Source organism: Erythrolamprus reginae, chromosome 1 (assembly GCF_031021105.1).
Source record: "Erythrolamprus reginae isolate rEryReg1 chromosome 1, rEryReg1.hap1, whole genome shotgun sequence".
NCBI classification, from domain to species: domain Eukaryota; kingdom Metazoa; phylum Chordata; class Lepidosauria; order Squamata; family Dipsadidae; genus Erythrolamprus; species Erythrolamprus reginae.
In genome coordinates this window covers 297,147,817-297,169,631 of record NC_091950.1, presented here as the reverse complement: position 1 = coordinate 297,169,631, position 21,815 = coordinate 297,147,817, and the positions used below count along the sequence as shown (strand labels likewise).

Genomic DNA, 21,815 nt, shown 5'->3' with positions numbered 1-21,815 from the left:
GGGGAGATTAAAAAAAATAATGCCTTAAGAAAACCATAGTACGGAAGAAATCTTACCACACAACTGTGATAACACATAGTTATGACAAAAGTGGTAAGGTCCGTAGAAATACTTTTTAACCGTCGCCATAAGGCTATTTTTCCAGCATATATTATGTGGCAAGTGTCAGTAAATTGCCTCCATGCAAGGCAGCCGGTTATGGCCTTGCAAGGGCTACAGAGCCAGAAGCTCCTTTCACGTGTTTCTTGCTCTCTCAAGATGCGCCTTAAGCAATTCGAGGACGAATTTTTCCACTTTTCCCCCTCACAAATCGGCGCAAGGCAAAGCACGTTGCGGGCAACAGCAGCAGGGTTCCCCAAAAAAGACCCCAATCATTCTCTTGACTTTCAACCCATACAGAGTGGGGTACAAAAAGCGACCGGGGAAAGCTTTTCTAAGGAAGCTCTACGTGAGCTCATGGCGGATTCTCCCGATCTGCGTGCCCCGTGAGGTAATTTCAGCCTGCCCAGCAGCGGTTCAGCAGCGGTTGCGGGCGCCACAGCCCTTTCTTTTTTTTCCACCCGGGGAAAACCCCAATCTCCGCCTCTATCACGCAGCCTCCGGTCCCAAAGGGAAAGAGAGGCGCGGCAAAACCGAGGATTTGGCGGCGTCCGCCGTGGGAAGAAAAGGGGTGGGGGGGAAATGTGGGGCGGAAGCGGAGAGAAAAGAGCACGAGAGTGGCAGTCTCCCCTAACGGCTTTATCCACCAGCCAGCCCATAACCACTGGGACGTGGGCGGGGCTCAGAAGTGCACGCGGGAGGAGGACCTGAGGTGGGGGTGGGGGCGCGTTCCGTGCATGCGTGTGGAACCCGAAGGGCACGGGATTATTTTTTTTCAACCCCCTCGAGCGCGCGCGTTCGTCCGCGCGCGCGCGACGGCGGCAGCAATGCCTGGACTTCGTCAGCCGGGCAGTCGTCCCCCCCCCTCCGCCACCTCTCCTCCTTCCCTCCCCTGCACATTCTGTGTCCCGGGTGGCCGCCGCAGTTCCTCGGGGCCCAGTTGTCCTTGTGCGGAAATGACACACACGGTCCCGTCACGTCACGCGAGAGCGGAGCGCGCGGACCCTTTTCGCCCACAAGAATACACGCGCGCACACTCGCACACGCACACAAAGCGCCAAGGGGGGCAAAAAGGGAAAGCCGGGAAGGGGGGGTGAGAAGCCAGACACGGCCGTTCTTTTTAAAAAAATATATTTATTTATTTTTTTTAAAAAAGAACCACCCACAAACCCACTCGAGACCGAGAGGCCGAGTGTCCCCACCCTCCGTTTTTCCCCCCACAGTGCCTAAGACGGAGCCAGGTAAGCCCCTTTCCCTCTCCTCAACTTTCTCAGCTCGGGCCCCTTCCCCCCCCCCCAACCTCCCCGCGCGTTTATCTCCTTTGCGGTCCGCTTGCCGGGATAACTCGGGAAGAGCGGGCGCGTCGGGCGGTCTCCCCTGCTGGCGCAGAGCGGCCGCGGGAGCCATGGCTGAGGCCGAGCAGCCCCGGCCGCCACCACCGTCGGTCTGAGGGAGGGAAGGCTATTTTCCCCCTCCTCCTGCCGGGCTTCCAGCTTCTCCACAGAGGGGAAGCTACCGCGTGATTTTTTTTTGGGGGGGGGGGGTGTTCCGCGGTTGAGGAAAAGGAAAACCCCGCAGCGGCGACGGGAAGGGGAGACGCGCTGCTTATATAGGAAGGGCCGGTTTGGAAAACGCACTCCAGCGAGCCCCCCAGTCCGCCTTCTCCTCCAGTTTACTTCAAAAGTCCCACCTCCGCCGGTTCCCGTTGCCTTAGAAACTGCTCCCCGGATGGCAACGGGATCCTCTCAGCGACTACCGGCGCGGGGCCTGGCCGTGGGGTGGAGAGGGGGTGCGGGGTTGGCTGGCAGGCACCGTTGCTGCGCCTGCCGACCGCGGCGCTGCGGCGGCTTTGAGTTCTTTTAAAGTTTCTCTCCTCTCCCAGGCAAAGTTTGCGAGGGAGGGAGAGGAGACGTGTGTCCCTCGGCGTCGGCCATTTGGGGTGGGTGGGGGGAATAGCCACGTGACCCGAAGCGCTCGTGTAAAAAGGTGTGTGTGTGCGTATGTGTGTGTTTTGAATTGTCTTCAGGCCCTAGGTTACTTTAGCCAAAGGTTTTGCCACAACACATGACCTGCGTGACAGAATCTACAGACTTTTGGGTTACTTTACCTTATTGGACCCATTTTCCTGATCTAAATCAGGGGTCTCCGACTTTGGACATTTTAAAGACTTGTGGACTTCAACTCCCAGAATTCCCCAGCCAGCAATGCTGGCTTGGGAATTCTGGGTGTTGAAGTCCACAAGTCTTTAAATTCTGAGTGTTGAAATCCACAAGTCTTTAAATTTTGGGTGTTGAAGTCCACAAGTCTTTAAATTCTGAGTGTTGAAATCCACAAGTCTTAAATTCTGGGTGTTGAAGTCCACAAGTCTTTAAATTCTGAGTATTGAAGTCCACAAGTCTTTAAATTCTGGGTGTTGAAGTCCACAAGTCTTTAAATTCAGGGTGTTGAAGTCTACAAGTCTTAAAATGCCCAAGGTTGGAGACCTCTGACCTAAATGGGCCTTTTAATCCACCAGGTCAAATTGGCCAGAGACTCTAGAAAAAGTGCAGAGAAGAGCAACAAAGATTATTAGGGGACTGGTGGCTAAAACATGAAGGAGGGTTGCAGGAACTTGGTATGGCTAGTTTAATGGAAAGAAGTAGCAGAGGGGACATGATAGCAGTGTTCACATATCTCAGGGGTTGCCACAAAGAAGAAGGAGTCAACCTATTCTCCAAAGTATCTGAGGGTAGAATAAGAAGCAACGGGTGGAAACTAAACAAAGGAGAGAAGTAACTTAGAACTAAGGACAAATTACCTGACAGTCAGAATAGTTAACCAGTGGAACAGCTTGCCTCCAGAAGTTGTGAATGCTCCAACACGGGAAGTTTTAAAGCAGATGTTGGTGAACCATCTGTCTGAAGTAGTGTAGAATTTCCTGCCTATGCAGGGGGTTGGACTAGAAGACCTCCAAAGTCCCTTCCAACTTTGTTGTTTGTTGTTGTTGTTATTATTATTAACAGAGAGCAGAGCAAGCTAAATAGGGGAGCTCAGAGGAGCAAGTACAGAGGTGTGACTTTGAGGCCAACTTGTATGACAAATGGGTGTGTTCTATCCATAGATAGAACCTTTTGTGAGGAAGAACCTGATGAAAGGATACTGCAAGATGGTGCTGGTAGAAATAGGGACTTGGTAGGGAGGATTGGAAGCGGTGGGGTCAATTTGAATTGTTGCTGTCTCCAGAGAACAAGAGACCTAATGAACAAGCCTAGTTGATGATCCACTGCCCCCAATTATAGCATTTAGACTTATATACCACTTCACAGTGCTTTTACAGCCCTCTCTAAGCTGTTTAAAGAATCAGCATATTGCCCCCAACAATCTCATTTTACCCACCTAGAAAGGATGGAAGGCTATGTCAACCTTGAGCCCGTGGTGAACTGCTGAATTACAGCTAGCAGTTAGCTGAAGTCACCTGCAGTGCTGCACTCTAACCACTGTGCCACCCCGCAGAGGGCAGATCAGAGTTATGAGGGTTTGGAATTCTAGACCTTCTTTCAGATGCCACACTTCGTACAACACATAGGCAAACAACTTGCCCCTTTAGTTCATTGCCCCCCAATCCATCTTACTGTTCTAAATTCTTTTTTTACTATTGGCTCAACAGGTGCAAGCATTTCAGCTATGGCTGAGATTCGATTTCCATTAGAAGGTGAAGGAAATAGAGGCTATCATAAGAGATGTTGCTTGAGGCTCCCCAATAGCTTGTCTGCATTAGCTTGTCCAAGGAGTAGGACATATTTTAATTCCTTAGGAACCCATGAAAATTTAATGTTGGAAAAAAGTATCTTTGCTTGCTTGCTTTTAGTACGCAGAGATGGTTGTTATTCCGACTAAACAAGTGAATGTGGCTTCTTGCAACTGCCATTTCGTTTGGTGATCAGATAGGCACACAGTAGCTATCCTTATCACTATTAGAGAGAGCAATGTTTTTTTTTAAAAAAAATTGGGCGCACACCTAAGAGACTCAAGCTACCAAGGAATTTCTTTGTTGTGACATCTAATATTCATAAGCATCCCCTATTCAGGTAAATATCAGTGGTATTTAGGTATTTTGGTAGGATAATTGGAGTGATAAGGGAAGTAGTATCTCAGACAAGTGGCTTCCCCCACCCCCGTCCCCTTATACTTTATTATTTATACCTATCTTTATTATTCTGTAAATACAGTGGTACATCTACCTAAGAACGTCTCTACTTAAGAAATTTTCTAGATAAGAACCAGGTGTTCAAGATTTTTTTGCCTCTTCGCAAGAACCATTTTCTATTTAAGAACCCGAGTCCGGAAAAATTTCCCAGGAAATTTGAGAGCGGCACGAAGGCCCAGCCAGTTTCCTGCCATTCCCCCTTTAATCCCGGCCATCTCAGGCTTTTCTGGGCTGCCAGAGGAGCCTTTTGGTGGCGCTTAAGGAGGCTTTGACAATCCAGAGCAAATGAAGCATTTTCCTTTCTCTGGGCGCCGCCTCAGAGTCCCCCCCCTTTTTTTCTTTTAAGCCTTAAAGTTTTTGATTTTTTTGATTCCCCTCACCTCACCTTCTTTCTTTAGCAGTGACTGTCGTCCCCCTCTTCCTCCTCCTCCTCCTCCTCCCACCCAAATTCTGAACTTTTATTTCTTTCCTAATAGGTTTGCAAGCATTATTTGCTTTTACATTGATTCCTATGGGAAAAATTGCTTCTACTTACAAACTTTTCTACTTAAGAACCTGATCACGAAACAAATTAAGATCTTAAGTAGAGGTACCACTGTATATAATAGTATATTGTAGCAGCAGTGACACCATAAGAATATAGAACAGATTTTGGATAATGGAAACTGACTAGCGATAGACCTCTTTATAAATTACAGACGTTAATATCTTCATAGCATTTATATCAATGTAAGCATGAATAGATTACGGTCATAATTGCTTGCTGCATATGTTTATGAAAGTGTTTTGTAGCAATTCATAATACTATGTTGGATAATATGGAACCTTGGAGAGAGCCTTTCATTATTACATGTGCACAAGTCCATAATCTAAGGAATTATATTATAATACTTCATAAGACATTATTCTGAAAAGAAATGGTTTATTGTTAGTGCCCTTTAAAATTATTTGAAAACCCCACATACTTGGCACCATTTTACTTTCTGTTTTAGTGGTAATTTTATTAAGAATTATAATTACAATAGCAAAAAATCCTAAACAATCCTAAACAAAATAAAAAAACCTAAAAGAATAAAAATAATAAGCCGACGTCCTTATTTACAAAAAAGGCAAAAAACCAGACCCAAGAAACTACAGACCTATCAGCCTAACGTATATTCCCGGGAAAATATTAGGAAAAATAATCAAGAAACAGATCTGCCACCACCTTGAATCGAACAACGTAATAACCACCAGCCAACACAGATTCGTCAGAAACAAATCGTGCCAAACCAACCTCATTTCATTCTTCGACACTGTGACCAAATCAATTGACCAGAGAAATGCAGTGGACATAATATACTTAGACTTTAGCAAAGCATTCGACAAGGTGGACCACAACCTTCTACTCTCCAAAGTAAAGAAGAGTGGGATCGACAGTAACACAAGATGGATTGAAACCAATCGCACCCAGCGAGTAGCCCTCAATGGGACTAAGTCCACATGGAAAGAGCTAGGCAGCGGGGTACCACAGGGATCAGTCCTAGGCCCAGTACTCTTTAACATATTTATCAACGACCTAGATGAGGGAATAGAGGGGGAATTAATTAAATTCGCAGATGACACCAAGCTGGCAGGAGTGGCCAACACCCCAGAGGATAGGCACAGGATACAGAAAGATCTAGACAGACTTGTACAGTGGGCCGAAACGAACAAAATGAAGTTCAATGTAGAGAAAAGTAAAATCCTGCACCTAGGCAAAAAAACCCAAAACATGCATACAAATTAGGCGAAACCACACTCACCATAAGTGGCTGTGACAGGGGTCTTGGTGGATAACCAGCTAAACATGGGCCAGCAATGTGCAGCAGCGGCTAAAAAAGCCAACACAATCCTATGCTGCATGAAAGGGGATACACTTCAAGACCAGAGAGATAATAATACCACTCTATAAGGCCCTGGTCAGACCACACCTGGAGTATTGCATCCAGTTCTGGTCACCACACTTCAAAAGAGATATAGAGACTCTGGAAAGGGTGCAGAAAATAGCAACTAAAATGATAAGGGGACTAGAGACCAGGCCATACAAGGAAAGGTTGCTGGAACTGGGCATGGATAGTCTAGTAAAAAGAAGGGCTAGGGGGACATGATAGCTGTATACAGGTACTTAAGGGGTTGCCATGGAAAGGAGGGGGACACACTATTTTCCAGGGCACCAGAGGGCCGGACAAGGAACAACGGTTGGAAGCTGACCAAGGAAAGATTCAACCTGGAGATAAGGAAGAATTTCGTGACAGTGAGAGCAATCAACCAGTGGAATGGCCTGCCAGCGGAGGTTGTGAACTCCCCAACTTTGGACATTTTCAAGAGGAGATTGGACTGCCATTTGGTTGGAGTGCTGTAGGATTTCCTGCTCAAGCAGGGGGTTGAACTTGATGACCTGTAAGGTCCCTTTCAACTCTAATAATAAATTTTTAAAAAGGGTAGAAAAGAAAGAAGAAAATGAAACATTGAGAACCAGAAAAAAATAGGGAGAGAAAGAATGTAGCACACGTGTGTCTGTGTCTCTGTAGGTCTTCGCATATTCAGGTCTTTTCCCATGTAAGGTTGATAGGATCTTGGCGACATTTCAACAAGTCATCTTCAGGCTGGTGCTTTCGGCTTCGTGCTGTGTTTGCCTGAGCACAAAGCCAAAAGCACCAGCCTGAACATGACGAGTGGGACCTCGTCGAAACGTCGCCAGAATTCTATCAATCTTACATGGGAAAAAACCTGAATATGCCAAGACCTACATACCTATACCTGTGAAAATCTACAAAAGCACACACACATATATACAAGGTATACTCAGCTTATAACCATTTGTTTAGTGATCGAAGTTACAAAGGCAAAGAAAAAGAGATTTATGACTTTTTCATATGACCGCTCCAGCATCCCCATGGTCATACCATCAAAATTTGGATGTTCATATTTAGCTAGTTAAATATGCTAACTAGTTAGATGGTTGCTGTGCCCTGGGGTGATATTATCACCCCTTGCAACCTTCTAATAAAGTCAGTAGGGCCAAATTCACTTTACAACTGTGTTACTTTAACAATCCCAGTTATTTACTTAACAATGGTGGCAAAAGGGTCACAAAATTAGACAAAACTCAGATACTGTCCTACTTAGGAACAGAAATTTTGGGCTAAAAAATTAAGGCTATATTAGCTTTAATCAAATAAACCAGCTTTATATTCTAGTAATCATGATCCATTCAAATTTGATTTCTTTTCATTTTTCTTTGTCCCTTTTCATAAAATTCTTAAAAACTTTAACAAATCTTTTTTGTAAATCCAGTATAGGAAAATTATACAGGCCAGCCGATTTCTTTTTTTCTTTCTTTTTCTAATGTAGTATCTTTTTCCACGGCACACTGTTATATTAAGCATAGTCTTGATTTTATCAACTAGAACTTGTTCCTCTTCCATAATATCTTTTAGACACAGGCTATCTATAGAAGCAGACATTATTAAAATTAACTTTTGGGTCAATTGTTTAAAAATATCCTTCAATATGTCCAGTCTTAAGATATTTTGCTGCACTCAGTAAACTGTACATTGAATTTAAGTGTTCTTCTTTAATTGTAATCTCTACTTTCTTCAAGTTCCCTCTAGTGTTCAGTTTTAAAAATCTTACTTAATTACAGGTAGTCCTTGATTTATGACCATAATTGAGCAGGAATTACTGTTGTAAGTAATTACATTCATAAATCAAGACAATTGGATGACCTAAAGTAATTTTCCATCATGTTTTGCAGCTGTCATTAAGCAAACACAGTGGTTGCTAAATGAATGCTGCAGTTGTTAAGCAAACACAACATTTGTTAAGTATGCCCATTCATATAAATAGGCATTTTTTGCCAGAGCGCTGCAAAAATCTATCATGAATCATAGTCACATGATTGCAATACTGTGAATGGTCATAAAGTTGGCTGGCCGACATGTCATTTGATCTTGGGAGCAGCACTATCATTTATAACAGAAATGATAAGGGGATTTCTAATGGACCAAAAAGCACCCATTCCGTGGCTGCCATAACTTCATATGGTCATAATTCGACCATTAAAGCGAGGATTACTATTTTATTTTTGTTTTTTTAGATTTTTCCACAGGAAGGATTTTGTATTATTATTTTTATTAAATCCAAATCTTATTTCAAATTTATCTGTTTCCTTAGTTCATTTGTAACTTTCTAAAATCAAAATTTTAATTACCCTTTTACTGTTTTGGTATATTGGTGCTAAATAGATTTTTTTTGTATACACGATATATTTTTGTTTCTCATGAATGGAAGTCTAATTGCCTTAATAAAGCTTGAGGAAAGCAAGAAACCATCCATAAATGAATCTAACTTAAAAAAAAAATTTAGTGGAGAAAAACCATTGAGGGTTTCAAAATGCTGGTTTAATAGCCAAATGGCTGTGCAGTTAGATAAACAAACTATTGTATGTCCCATAGTCTAAATACCATATTATTAGTCAAATCCTGGTGACATTTCAGTCAACTATTCTACTCTATTGGAATAAAATTATAAAATGCTTATTTAATGTTAAAGAATGACAAAAGTGTATACCTTCATACACAGTAACCCCATAGTCATTAAGTAAAGACTTCCCACTGATGATTTGATATCAGAAGTATCATTTCCCTTACTAAGAAAAATGGAGGGTATGTTTGCAATTGTTTCCCTCCTTGTTTATTTAAAGCACACATAAAGGGATGTTATTTTATGTTGTAATAAGAATGCACTTAAAACAGTTGCAGAGGATTGGAAGCCACTGACTATTTCTGTTGCATACTTCTTTTGTTTGTTTCGGATATTAGAAAGAATTTATCTCAACAGCTAGGACGCATAGGATGGTAGCCTAAGTAATTAGAATGAATATAAGATAATCCTTTTTCTAACAAAGAACTAATTGTTCCAAAGGAATTTAATAGATCAAATATTTCCCTAAAATTTCCGATCTAATGTTAATTTCTTGAATGCAGAGTTCTTTTTATGGAAATAATTGCTCCAAATCTCCTTTGTCTTTATTTAAAATCTACTCTAAAAAGCTTGACATTCCTGTAATAAAATTAGAAATAGGATAGAAAATTAAGATAATATCTTCCCTCCATCCCCCACTAACTTGCATTGTGGAAATGACTTTAATGGAAGAAGTCTCATTCACAGGAAGACTCAGTTGGATCTAAGTCTGTCATGAATACATACTGTATACAGTACTTACTTGCTTGCTTACTTACTTATTTAGTTTAGTTTTTTATTTATTTTGTCAAGTACATATTGGAAGTAAGTAAAGATATAATAATATTCATATACATGATACTAGTAAAAAATAAGAAGAAACATTAAGACGGGATGGAAGGCACACTGGTGCACTTATGCACGCCCCTTACTGACCTCTTAGGAATTGGGAGAGGTCAGCAGTAGATAGTCTAAGGGTAAAGTTTTGGGGGTTAGGAGATGATACTACAGAGTCTGGTGGTGAGTTCCATGCATCAACTACTCAGTTACTAAAGTCGTATTTCCTGCAGTCGAGTTTGAAGCGGTTTACATTAAGTTTGTTGTGTGTTGTTGTGGTTGAAGCTGAAGTAGTCATTGACAGTCATGCTTAGATTAGGAGTATCTGCTGTCTCTGAAATAACTAACACACCAACAACAGCTTTGATGAAATCTGGCACTATTGTAACTTTTTACATTCTTAATAATATTAATTCATGACCCAAGCAAAATATTTTATACTAGCCTACCAAACAACACAAGCAAACGTTGGCCTTGCATAGAATTACAATATATTCATTGTTGCCTAAAAAATTATGTATTGCCTGCAACTTGATGTACATCTTACTTATGCACCAGAGATGCTACATTTGGGTCATGGATTTACATTGTGCTTATGTTTTGTCTTCTATTTTTTTTGTTCTATTAATACAGAGGAATAGAACATGAATTCAGTTGAATTATTTGATGATGAAGATAATATTGACGGTACTGTTCTTTAAATACATTTCCTTATCAAATTATAACATTTATGTAACCAAAGTCAATATTTATTTTGATGTAAGTATTGTATTGAATGTAATGAATTGGGCAGTTTAATGTTGAAATGTTATTTTTTTCACTGCTGTTAATGGTTTTTTTCTAACATGTTATGTACATTGCGAAAAAATGGACAGTTTATACATATTCAGTTCTAAATAAAAATAAATAATAACCAAACACTTTTATTATGAGAAAAGATTAGCAAAATTATGATTGAAAGATTCCTTGATAAAATCTTGATCATTCTACTGTCCTATGTCAGCAATATAAAATATGCCTGAAGGCAAATGTAAAAAATATTTTCAATCTGAAGGTCAAAATGACTCCAGATAAGATTTGAGCAGGGTCATGGCCCCAAATAGGTAGAACCATATTTCAGATGGCAATACCAATTTACTACAGACATATACTCTCTAGCATATATTCATAAGCAAGACATTGAATTCATAGATTAGTACAGTGGTACCTCTACCTAAGAACGCCTCTACTTAAGAACTTTTCTAGATAAGAACTGGGTGTTCAAGATTTTTTTGTCTTTACTTAAAAGAACCATTTTCTACTTAACCTGAGCCCGGAAAAATTTCCCAGGAAATTTGAGAGCGGCACGAAGGCCCGGCCACTTTCCTGCCATTCCCCCTTTAATTCCGGCCATCTCAGACTTTTCTGGGCTGCCAGAGGAGCCTTTCAGTGGCGCTTAAGGAGGCTTTGGCAGTTCAGAGCGAACGAAGCGTTTTTCTTTCTCTGGGTGCTTGGATAAATACCGTAAATAAATCTCTGCCAGCGCCCAGAGAAAAGAAACACCCACTTCGCTCTACAAAACAATCCCTACTTATAAGAGGATGTGCACACTTATGCAACCATATTATTGTACCATTTGTATTGCTATTTTCCCAGAAAAAAAGATTTCAGTTGAATTGTATAGTTTGTATATTATGTTAGGTATAGGGAAAAAAATCTGAAATGATTTATCTTGATCTGATTATTTTACATCAAGAAAATATGACATTTTAACACGGGTGTATAGACTTTTTATATCCAGTATATATACGAAGTGTGTACAATATCTTTGTTCAATTCTCTTCAGGTTAGCCAACATAATACAAAATGCAGAAAAGCCTCCCCCCCCCAAAAAAAGAAAAGAAAGGCAGAAAAGCAAAGAAATGGAAATCTAAGTAAGCTGATCTTACCCTAACACCATCCATTATATTTTTATGTCAACTGTGTACCAAGACAAATTCCTTGTGTGTCCAATCACACTTGGCCAATAAAGAATTCTATTCTATTCTATTCTATGTCATATCAAAACATGTGCCTGGAATCAGTAACTTATGAATTTCCTATCTGTAATGTCTGTGTTACTATTTTTCTTTAAATTAGGTATTGAAAATAATATGAAAGGAGAAACTGAGAAAGAAGGAGAAGCGCTAGACTGCTCTGTGATTTCAAGACCTGAAAAAAATTCACTGGATGGTTTAATAACTTGCCTACAAGACATCAACAAGCGAAAAAGAAACTCATTTGTTTTGGATGGTTCAGGGAACCACAAAGAAATCCTGCCAAGTGTGAAAAAAAGAGGCATTACACAGGAGGTAACTTCTTGGATATAGCATTTTAAATATTATTTTATCCTTCTGGGATTATTGATAAATAAATAAACACTTTTGTGATGTATATTTATATCAACAGTGAAGTATATTTCTTCAGACTGAAATAATTTTTGCTATGAAGTTCTGTTCTTGCATTATGGAAGTAACTACTGTATAAATAGTATATTCAAACGTTCAAAAGACAAGATTCAAAACAATTTTAAACTATTATTAATTAACATTTATCTAATACATGAAGTGCACTACATTAAAGCAGATTTTATATATTCAAACCAGAATTTTTTTTAATATGCGAAAATAAATAGGAATATTTCAGCTATTTTTTTTCTGGGACAATAAAACCTATTTCCTTGTATTTTAAGATATAATTCAGTGCATGTTTGCCTTTGCAATATTTGAATAAGCATTAGGTTAGTAAAAAGAATACGGTCAGATTTTAAAGTGTGAATATTCACGTTTTTTATGTTTCCCATTTTCCATTTTGATATTGATATTGTGAGACAAAATGTATTTGCAAATTATAGAAATTTGTTGTATACACAAATAATACAAAATATTAGTAGCTTCTTTGATATTTCAGACTATCTTCCTTTACCAGAAGATAGTTATTTACAAAGAGATACCAATTTGGACATCCTATTAATTCAGTTATTATACATAATAGCTTAGATTTAAAGGTTCATTGAAGGATTTCTGTTTGTGGAAATAATTATATTGAATGGGGGTTGACAATGATTAAAGAAAATAAATAAAGAAAATAATTTTCCAAATTCTTACATTCATGGGAAATATAGCCTTGCAAATGGGTGAAACAAAGGTACTCTGAAAGAGTAGAGTATAAGTAACTCTTTTTTTTCTGCTGGAGATACTAATTAGGATCCAGGCAAATGAGCAAATGATATGGGAGGGACATGCAGATTGTTGAAAGAAGCACTTTGAGAAGCATGTTAGCGTGAACAAAACATTTCTCCTTGAACAATTAATAGCAACAGCACTTAGATACTGTTTTACAGTGCTTTTCACTGTAAACCCTCTCTAACTGGTTTACAGAATCAGCAGATTGCCCTGCAACAATTTTGGGGGGCCCTTTTACCCACCTCAGAAGGATGGAAGGCTGAGTCAACCTTGAGCCTGGTGAGATTTGAACTGCCAAATTGCAGGCAGCTGGCAGTCTGCAGAAGTAGCCTGCAGTACTGCACTCTAACCACTGCACCATCGCGGATCGTTGTTCTCTCCAGAAGGCTTAATGTTGCTGCTTTGGGGGCTTTTTGATTGTGCATGTAGAATATACTGTTTGGTGTAGTAATTAAGGTACTGGATTAGACACCAGGAGACTATGAGTTCCAGTGCTCTCTTGGATGTGAAAGCCAACTGGGTGTCTTTGAGTCACCTTATCCCACAGGTGTCAAACTCTGTTGCCATCACGTGATGTTTTGTGACATTTTTCCCATTCGTGGAGCTGCACATTATGCTATCCGGCCTGCAGGCCGCCAGTTTGACATCCCTGCCTTAGCTAAATTACCTCAGCCCAACCACCTTGCATGGTAGTTGTTGTATGGAAAATTGTAGGTGGGGTTATTATATAGCAATAGCATGTACTGCTTCATAGTGCTTTTGCAGCCCTCTCTAAATGGTTTATAGAATCAGCATATTGTCCCCAGCAATCTGGGTCCTCATTTTACCCATGTCGGAAGGATGAAAAACTGAGTCAACCTTGAGCTCGGGGTGAGACGTTAACTGCTGAATTGCAGTTAGCACTTAGCTGAAGTAGCCTGCAGTGCTGCACTCTAACCACTGTGCCACCCCGGCTCTAAACCCCTTTTCTTCAGAATAAATTCAAGAACATTTCTGTTTTCAGTTCTCCAACTTGTTCAGAGTCTGCTTGAATTCCAGTAAATTCCTTGAATTCCAGTAAATTCCAGTTGCTATTGTATCTTGTAGTTTCATGAATATTCTGATAATATCCTTGCTCTAAATAGGGTTGGATTTCCTCTGAAGCAGTGTGCAATGTGGAAATTCTCTTGGATTATGTCTAGTTTAATGAAAAGAAGGACTAGTGCTGACATGATAGCCATGTTCCAAGTAAGGAAATAAAATAGAGAGCAGAAATGAAAGCAAGCCTGCAAAGACATAGGGCTAGAAAAAACCTTCAGAGAGAATAGGAAGCTGAGAACATTGTTAGCTCCTAGTTAGGGCTGGGGGAGAAAAGCTTTGAAAAATTGTTGTACCCAAATTTTCAGCCACTTTGGGGGAGGAAAAAGGTGCATCTTATACTCCGAAAAATACAGCAGGCCTTTATCATTTTGTTCTGTTTTTTCTTAGCTACTACTAGAGTAGCAGATAGAGCCTGTGGACAGAAAAGCCCTTGGCCAGTTGGGTTTATTTCTCAATTGAACACCTTCTTGGACCTAGAAGCATTCAAGAGCATAACTCATAATCTTGTCCTCTCTGGATTATTGCAATTTGATTTATGTAGAGCTGTCCTTGAAGATAATTCAGCTGCCACAAAATGAAACTCCTTGTTAGCCAATCCAACAAGTTATTTCGTACTTTGCAACAGTTGCAGTGGTTAATAATACATCTTTGAGCCAAGTTCAATTACTAAGAAGTTCTTTGGTCTTTTGTTACTTTTAGCATCTTCTCCAAGGTGATTGCCTGCCATATGCAGTCTTTCCTTTAGAGATCAAATGGGTTGTGGTCCAGATGATCTTATCAGAGGCAATGTTTTAGCTGTTGAAGATGATTTATTCTAAAAGGCTTAAGGCTTATCTACCACTTAAATATATTCATTGCCAATTCTAATATTTTATGGACATTTCATTTAAATTTATTTATTCATTAATTGGACTCAGGGCAGCTTATAAGTATTATAATTCCATAAGTATTAATGGTAGTAATATCAATTTTTTTTCTTGGCCCTTTTAGTTTTTGGAATAGTACCTTAGATCAGCAAGTGTAAATAAGCATGCATTTATGGACAGACATGCAAGTGTTACCTAGATATATTTATTGGAAGGAAAGTTTCTTGGAAATCTCTTTTAGCCGGCAATCTTAGGTTGACAAGATAGAGAAGCAATATTACATGGGCTTTTAATATATCCATTCTTCTGTTATTGTGTCAAATAATTAATTTTGTTTTATTTTTTGAATGTTAACTTACATTCAGGATTGTCTTCTGATCTAAATCATAAGCAGTAATAAATGCCTGTTACAATAATACTATGTTTAGTTAATGCTAGTTAAATTAAGATTAATTAAGTTGCACTTAGTCGACATAATAATTTATAATTTAATAGAATGTTATTGACTTTTAGAGAGACTAAGTTCAACTAACCTAATCTACAACTGATCTTAGGTCAAATTAGATTAAATCAATGCATTGTTTAAATTCAGATAATGTATTACTTGTTTGTTAAAGTTAACTTAAGAATTTATTTTTAAAAAAAATAAACTAATGACCTGTTTATTTATTGAAAGGATCAGACCTCAAACTTGAAATGCAGAGATGGATTGCCTACTCAGGAAGATGTTGAACAGCCAAGCAAGAGCAAAAATTCCAGTCTAACATGGACTTGTGAAGAAACTTTGAATAACACAGTTATGCCTTCATATAAGAAACCTCTTTATGGGATCTCTCACAAAATTACAGAGAAGAAGACTTTGCCAGGAACAGAACAGTTTACCACCTTTGAGTTATATGAAAAGATTAATCCTAGCAGTCCCTCCAATCTTAGGACCTCGAATGAGCAGCGAAAAAGAGAAACAAGCAATATTACTGCCGAATCTGATTCAAATATCTATTCTTTAATACAAAAAATGTTTTATACACTGAATACATTAAATTCTAACATGAGTCAACTGCATAGCAAAGTAGATCTGTTGTCACTAGAAGTCAGTAGAATTAAGAAACACGTCAGCCCAACAGATGCTGTTGCAGAATTCAAGCCCCCTCCTGAGTATCAACTGACTGCCTCAGAACTCAAACAGATTATGGATCAAAGTATATCATGTGGTGACCTGGCTTGCCGACTACTTGTGCAACTTTTTCCAGAACTCTTTAGTGAGGATGAATTAAGTAAGGCCTGCACCACATGTGGTTATCTTAACAAAAAGAAACTTGAATCACTTCATCTGCAGCTCATCCGAAATTATGTGGAAGTCTATTATCCATCTGTGAAAAATCACGCTGTTTGGCAAGCAGAATGTTTGCCTCAGGTCAATGACTTTTTCAATAGTTTTTGGGCTCAGAGAGATATGGAAAATAGTCAGCCAGATATACAATCCTCCAGTTTTTATGAATCTGATCATATTAATGATAAGGATGATGATGAAATTCTACCTATTGATAGAAATACTTCTGTTGCCTCTGAGTGGGTATTTGATGCTCAGGATATAAATGAATTTTTAGATGAAGCATCTTCTCCTGGGGAATTTTGTGTATTTTTGCTGCACAGATTGTTTCCAGAACTCTTTGATCATAGAAAATTGGCTGAAAGATACAGCTGTTATGGAGAGTGTGGAAAACAAGAACTTGATCCTCAGCGACTTCAGGTAATCCGCAGATATACAGAGATTTACTTTCCTGCTATGCAGGAGAGAAAAGCTTGGTTACAGCATTGTGTTCAGCGAATAAATGATGAACTTGATAGCATGTATATGGATGACAGTGAAAATGATCAGATAAGAGATGATTGCTACGATTCTTCAAGTTTGCCTGATGATGTGTCCGTTATAAAAGTAGAAGATAATTTTGAATATGAAAGGCTGGGTAGAAGATCAAAAAAGATTTGGCTTGTTCCCATAGACTTTGATAAACTTGATATCACTTCCCCTGATTTTGATGTTCCTGTCTCAGATTATCTGTTAAGTAGGGAGCAGCTTAAGAATATATATGAAAGTAGTTTGTCTATAGGTAATTTTGCTTCTCGATTGCTGGTTCACTTATTTCCTGAATTGTTTACTCCTGAAAACCTAAGGAAACAATACAATTGCAGTGGCTCACTGGGCAAAAAACAACTTGATCCTATTAGAATTAAATTGATTCGACACTATGTGCAAATGCTGTATCCAAGAGCTAAAAATGATAGAGTATGGACACTGGAATTTGTTGGGAAACTGGATGAAAGATGTCGTCGGAGAGATACTGAACAGAGACGCACATACCAGTTGCAACGAAAAGTCCATGTACCGGGACCTGAGAGGAGAGAATTCCTGACCTATGCAATAAACCCAGAACGATTTAAAGAGGAATTTGAAGGGCCACCATTGCCTCCCGAAAGAAGCAACAAAGACTTTTGCAAGATACCACTTGAGGAACTTATTGTTCCTTCACCAGACTTTTCTGTGCCTTCTCTATATTTGCTGTCTGATAAAGAGGTAAGAGAGATAGTACAACAAAGTCTTTCAGTTGGTAACTTTGCTGCCAGACTCTTAGTAAGACTTTTTCCAGAGCTCTTTACTTCAGACAACCTCAGACTGCAATACAACCATTCAGGGGCTTGTAACAAGAAGCAGCTTGATCCTGTCAGACTGAGACTCATCCGCCATTATGTTGAAGCTGTTTATCCTGTTGAAAAGATGGATGAAGTTTGGCATTATGAATGTATACCAAGCATTGATGAAAGATGCAGACGTCCAAATAGGAAAAAATGTGACATATTGAAAAAAGCCAAGAAAGCAAAAAAATGATATTTTAAGTTTCCAAAGATGGTGATTTCAGTTATTTTGAAGTAGCTTGAGAGGTCAATTGGTTTAGCACTAGGACAACTGATCAATATTTTTTTCTTCCATATGTGTTTACACATACAGTAATGTGCAAGAAGTTGGAAGTTATAGTCCACTGAGAGTGTCTCTTAAAATCCCTACTGAAGCAAATGCATATGGCGGAAAAAGATATAACTCCATTTTAGTATGCCTTTATGTAGCTTAGATTTCTCACTGTTTTTTCAGTTACCACCTACCTAAACTGGATCCCAAGGAACCACAAATATTTAGAGTTGATCTAATAATCTATCATCTAAATGAAATATTCATCAATGGAAATGCATTAGATAATGTTAAATCTTTAATTAATTTTTAATAATAATTAACTTCTTTAAGTCAGTTCTTGATAGGGAATTTTTATCATTTGGAAATTATTTTTTAAATATTTCAAATCTCCAATTTTAAAATGTTATACCTATTTAAAAAGAATGAAAAATCACAGCAGTTTCTATGCTTATGGATACTCCTTATATCAAGTTTAAATATTAGAGAAAGGAAAAATTACAAAATCAAGTTATTACATTTAGAAAACATTTTTTTTCCATTTTGTAGTTGATTTGGTGTAAAAATTAAAATTATAATCATGGGGTTATTTAATGAGTGTTTATGTTAAGATTGTAGTATTGATTTCATTTTTTATTCATATAAATTATTTTATTGTTTTCTGTACAATCTTGATAAAAGAACTACTGGTATGCGTGGAGATTGTGAAATATAGAATCCTACTCTGTATCAGTAAAAGTGGTGCTATTACCTGTTATACTCACTACTTCAAAAAAAATACTTGAATTGAGGAATGTGCAAAACACTTAAGTCCATATTATTTTTATCAGTTAAATTACTGCAGCTTTTAAACTGTTGAAAATATTAAATATACTATCTATATTTTTATTTGAATTATATACTAAGCTCTATCGTATGTTGATTAATATCTTCAAATGCAATGACACCCAAATAATTTCATTATCACAAAGATTATAAACTTTTTTTTAGTCATTGTTTAGTTGATCAAAAACATTGATTATATAGTTTTTGGGGTTTTCTCCTGAAAAGTATTACATTGTGTCACAATGTGTTACATTGTGTTATTTTTTTTCTTTTACTGCAAGTCATGAAATTAACATAACAGAATAAAATCATATTCCCAAACTGACATTTCCTTGTATGTGCTGGGTTGGATTAGATCCAAACAAAGGTAACAGTATTTCAGTCCCACTGAAATAAGTCATGACTAACAAGTTTCAGTAACTTGTTTCATGGATTTTTACAAGACTTCCAGATTCAACCCACTGATTTCCCCTCCCTGAAATGCCCATAAATAGGTTTAGAAAAAGAAACTGATATGTGCCTGTGGATTTGCTGTTCCCCTGAATGGTGTGAATTGCATATATGATGAGCAGTGCATACATCTGAATGCTCTATAGTAGAATGCTTGTTCAATGCTAAGGATGATGTCATTTACTTTCAATCATTTCTAGTATGACACACTTGTCCCACTTGCAAATTATGTAGATAACATATATGCAAACATATACAGTGGTACCTCTACTTAAGAACTTAATTCGTTCCGTGACCAGGTTCTTAAGTAGAAAAGTTTGTAAGTAGAAGCAATTTTTCCTATAGAAATCAATGTAAAAGCAAATAATGCGTGCAAACCCATTAGGAAAGAAATAAAAGCTCAGAATTTGGGTGGGAGGAGGAGAAGAAGAGGAGGACAGTCACTGCTGAAGGAAGGTGAGGTGAATCAAAGAAATCCAAAACTTTAAGCCTTAAAAAAAAAGAAGGACTCTGAGGCGGCGAGGAGCATATGCCTCCCATACACCCGGTGCGAAGCTGCCTCCCATACACTGCGCCAGAGAGAAACCCAGGTGGGCGAGAGGGGGGAACCTGCTCCTTTGACCGAAAGGCAGCAGCTCCTGCTGCTGCTTCCTGCTTCCTCTTAATTCCCATATTGAAGGGCTTCCCTCTCCTCTTGCTTGCTCGCTTTGTAGCCGGTGCCTTTCCTTCACTGTGGTGACTCCTCGGTTTGGCTGAAGCCAAGTTGATCCAGCTGGGGCAAAGTGACCACTTTTGCCTTTCTGGGCCCAGATGCTCCGGGAGGCAACCTCGCGCCAGGTGTATGGGAGGCAACATGAGGGAGTCATCACAGTGAAGTGGTTTATTCCCTCTCCAAGCGCCCAGAGAAAGGAAAATGCTTCGTTTGCTCTAGGTTGCCAAAGTCTCCTTAAGCGCCAGCGAAAGGCTCCTAGCAGCCCAGAAAAGCCTGAGATAGCCGGAATTAAAGGGAATGGCAGGAAACTGTCCCGGCCTTCATGCCGCTCTCAATTTTCCTGGGAAATTTTTCCGGGCTCAGTTCTTAAGTAGAAAATGGTTCTTAAGAAGAAGCAAAAAAATCTTGAACACCCAGTTCTTATCTAGAAAAGTTCTTAAGTAGAGGCTTCTTAGATAGAGGTACCATTGTATGTATGTGTATACTGTGTGTGTATATATATATACATATATATATGTAGGCCTCTTGGAGCTTTGTCTGCATCGTCAGGGTCACCCAAGTAGTGCAAATGGGTATGGCGTCTTCTTGGAATTGCTGAAAGGACTGTCTTGTAGACTGGAAATAAATGATGTCCTATCCCTCCCCCTCTGTTGAGAGGGCTGTTCAGTTTTGACATGGATGGCCTCCCTGACCCCTTAAACAGGGTCCTCTCTCAACAGAGGGGGAGGGATACGACATCATCAGTCTACAACACAGTTCTTTCAGTTCCAAAGTTACATACCACGGGTGTCAAACTCACGTCACGTTGCCGTCATGTGACATTTTGTGACAATTTGCCCGTTCGCCCAGCTGGGGTGCTCATGCGTGACTCATCGGCCTGTGGGCCAATTTTGGCACCTGCTCCACACCCATTTACACTATTCAAGTGACCCTGAGGACCCAGATAAAGCTCCAAGTGGCCTCAACTACTCTTAAAGAATGCAAATGACCAGCTGTCTGCAAGGAATATAAATCCTTCCATTTCCCAGTCAGAACTGAAGAAGCTTCTTGGATGAGAAGTGAAACATCTTCAAAGAAAAGGTCCAGTTGCCTACAAGCCAGAGCACATGGCTGCAATTCTTTTTTCCTAGGATCATGCTGTGCACCATTCCAGTAAAAGGCATCATTGCTTGAAGCATTTTCAGGCAGAGCTACTGCACACTGAAGCACCGTTTTGCCTTCTAATTGAAACTGCTACACAACCCAGCTTGTTGTGGCAGTGAGGTGTTGATATAATTACTGTGTGTGACACATTTCTATTTATCAATTTTTATAACATGTTACTTGGATCTTAATATGTACCACATGTCACTTTAGAAAAATGTTTTTTGTTTTTTGTTCTGAAAATAATGGATTTTTATTGAATTAAAAATAAAGGGGTAAATGGAATTGTGAGAAGAGAAATGGATTGATTATAACATTTCCTTTCCTAACTTTCTACCAAATTTTTCTCCACTTTAAGTCTTATGAGTTAGCTTTAAAATTCACACTGGCTTCAAGTAAAACAGGTGATAATCTTCACAAATAACATTATGCAAATCTGCATCTTCTGTTTCTCAGCTACCTTATGAAGGTTTCTTCCATACTGTACTGGACCCTGAGAATCCTAGCTCGGTCTGATGTAGCAGTACCACACTACTTTTTCCCAGGGCCAGGGGTGATTTCAGCTTTTTCTCTCAAATAGCTTTCCTAACATGCTATATTTGTTAGCTGAATGTACCATAGTAAAATATTTTCTGATTTATAAGAAATCAATAAATGTTAATCTCAACTAAAACTTATACATTTATATAGAGGCATTAATTTTATATTCCCCAATTTAGAAATAGCAGTTTTTGTTGCTCATCTAAACATGACAAAAATCACATATCAGGTTTTTGGATCTACTGAACTATGAAAGAGCCAAAAGGCTGTGGCAGAACCTTCAACCTTTCTGAATTTCAAACAAACATACTTAATTTTGATTTTATTTCCCTGCTGGGGTTGTTTCCAATCTTCCTGTAATTCCTTCCCTTTCACATATTACTGCAATAAAATAAAAATAAATGTGCTTTTGTTATCTTATTGC

General features: G+C 38.9%; 1 protein-coding gene across 3 annotated transcripts; it reads left to right on the top strand.

Moving 5' to 3' along the window:
- The first annotated feature begins 1,077 nt into the window (after nt 1-1,077).
- BEND3 (BEN domain containing 3) lies at nt 1,078-18,864 on the top strand. 3 transcript variants are annotated; one of them, XM_070733302.1, is made up of 4 exons: nt 1,078-1,340; nt 10,241-10,294; nt 11,726-11,937; nt 15,433-18,864. In XM_070733302.1, the coding sequence occupies exons 2-4, from the start codon at nt 10,252-10,254 to the stop codon at nt 17,641-17,643; spliced, it is 2,466 nt and encodes an 821-aa protein (XP_070589403.1). In that variant the 5' UTR covers nt 1,078-1,340; nt 10,241-10,251; the 3' UTR covers nt 17,644-18,864. The 3 variants fall into 3 exon arrangements, with proteins under 3 accessions (XP_070589403.1, XP_070589404.1, XP_070589402.1); XM_070733303.1 differs by lacking the exon at nt 1,078-1,340 and adding an exon at nt 2,046-2,085; XM_070733301.1 differs by lacking the exons at nt 1,078-1,340; nt 10,241-10,294 and having other exon boundaries at nt 11,677-11,937.
- Nucleotides 18,865-21,815: the final 2,951 nt, after the last annotated feature.

Coding starts and splice junctions, on each gene's coding strand:
- BEND3 (XM_070733301.1), top strand. CDS start 11,677: ATGAATTTCCTATCTGTAATGTCTGTGTTACTATTTTTCTTTAAATTA. Junction 11,938..15,432: donor AAAGAGGCATTACACAGGAG/GTAACTTCTTGG, acceptor ATTTATTGAAAG/GATCAGACCTCAAACTTGAA.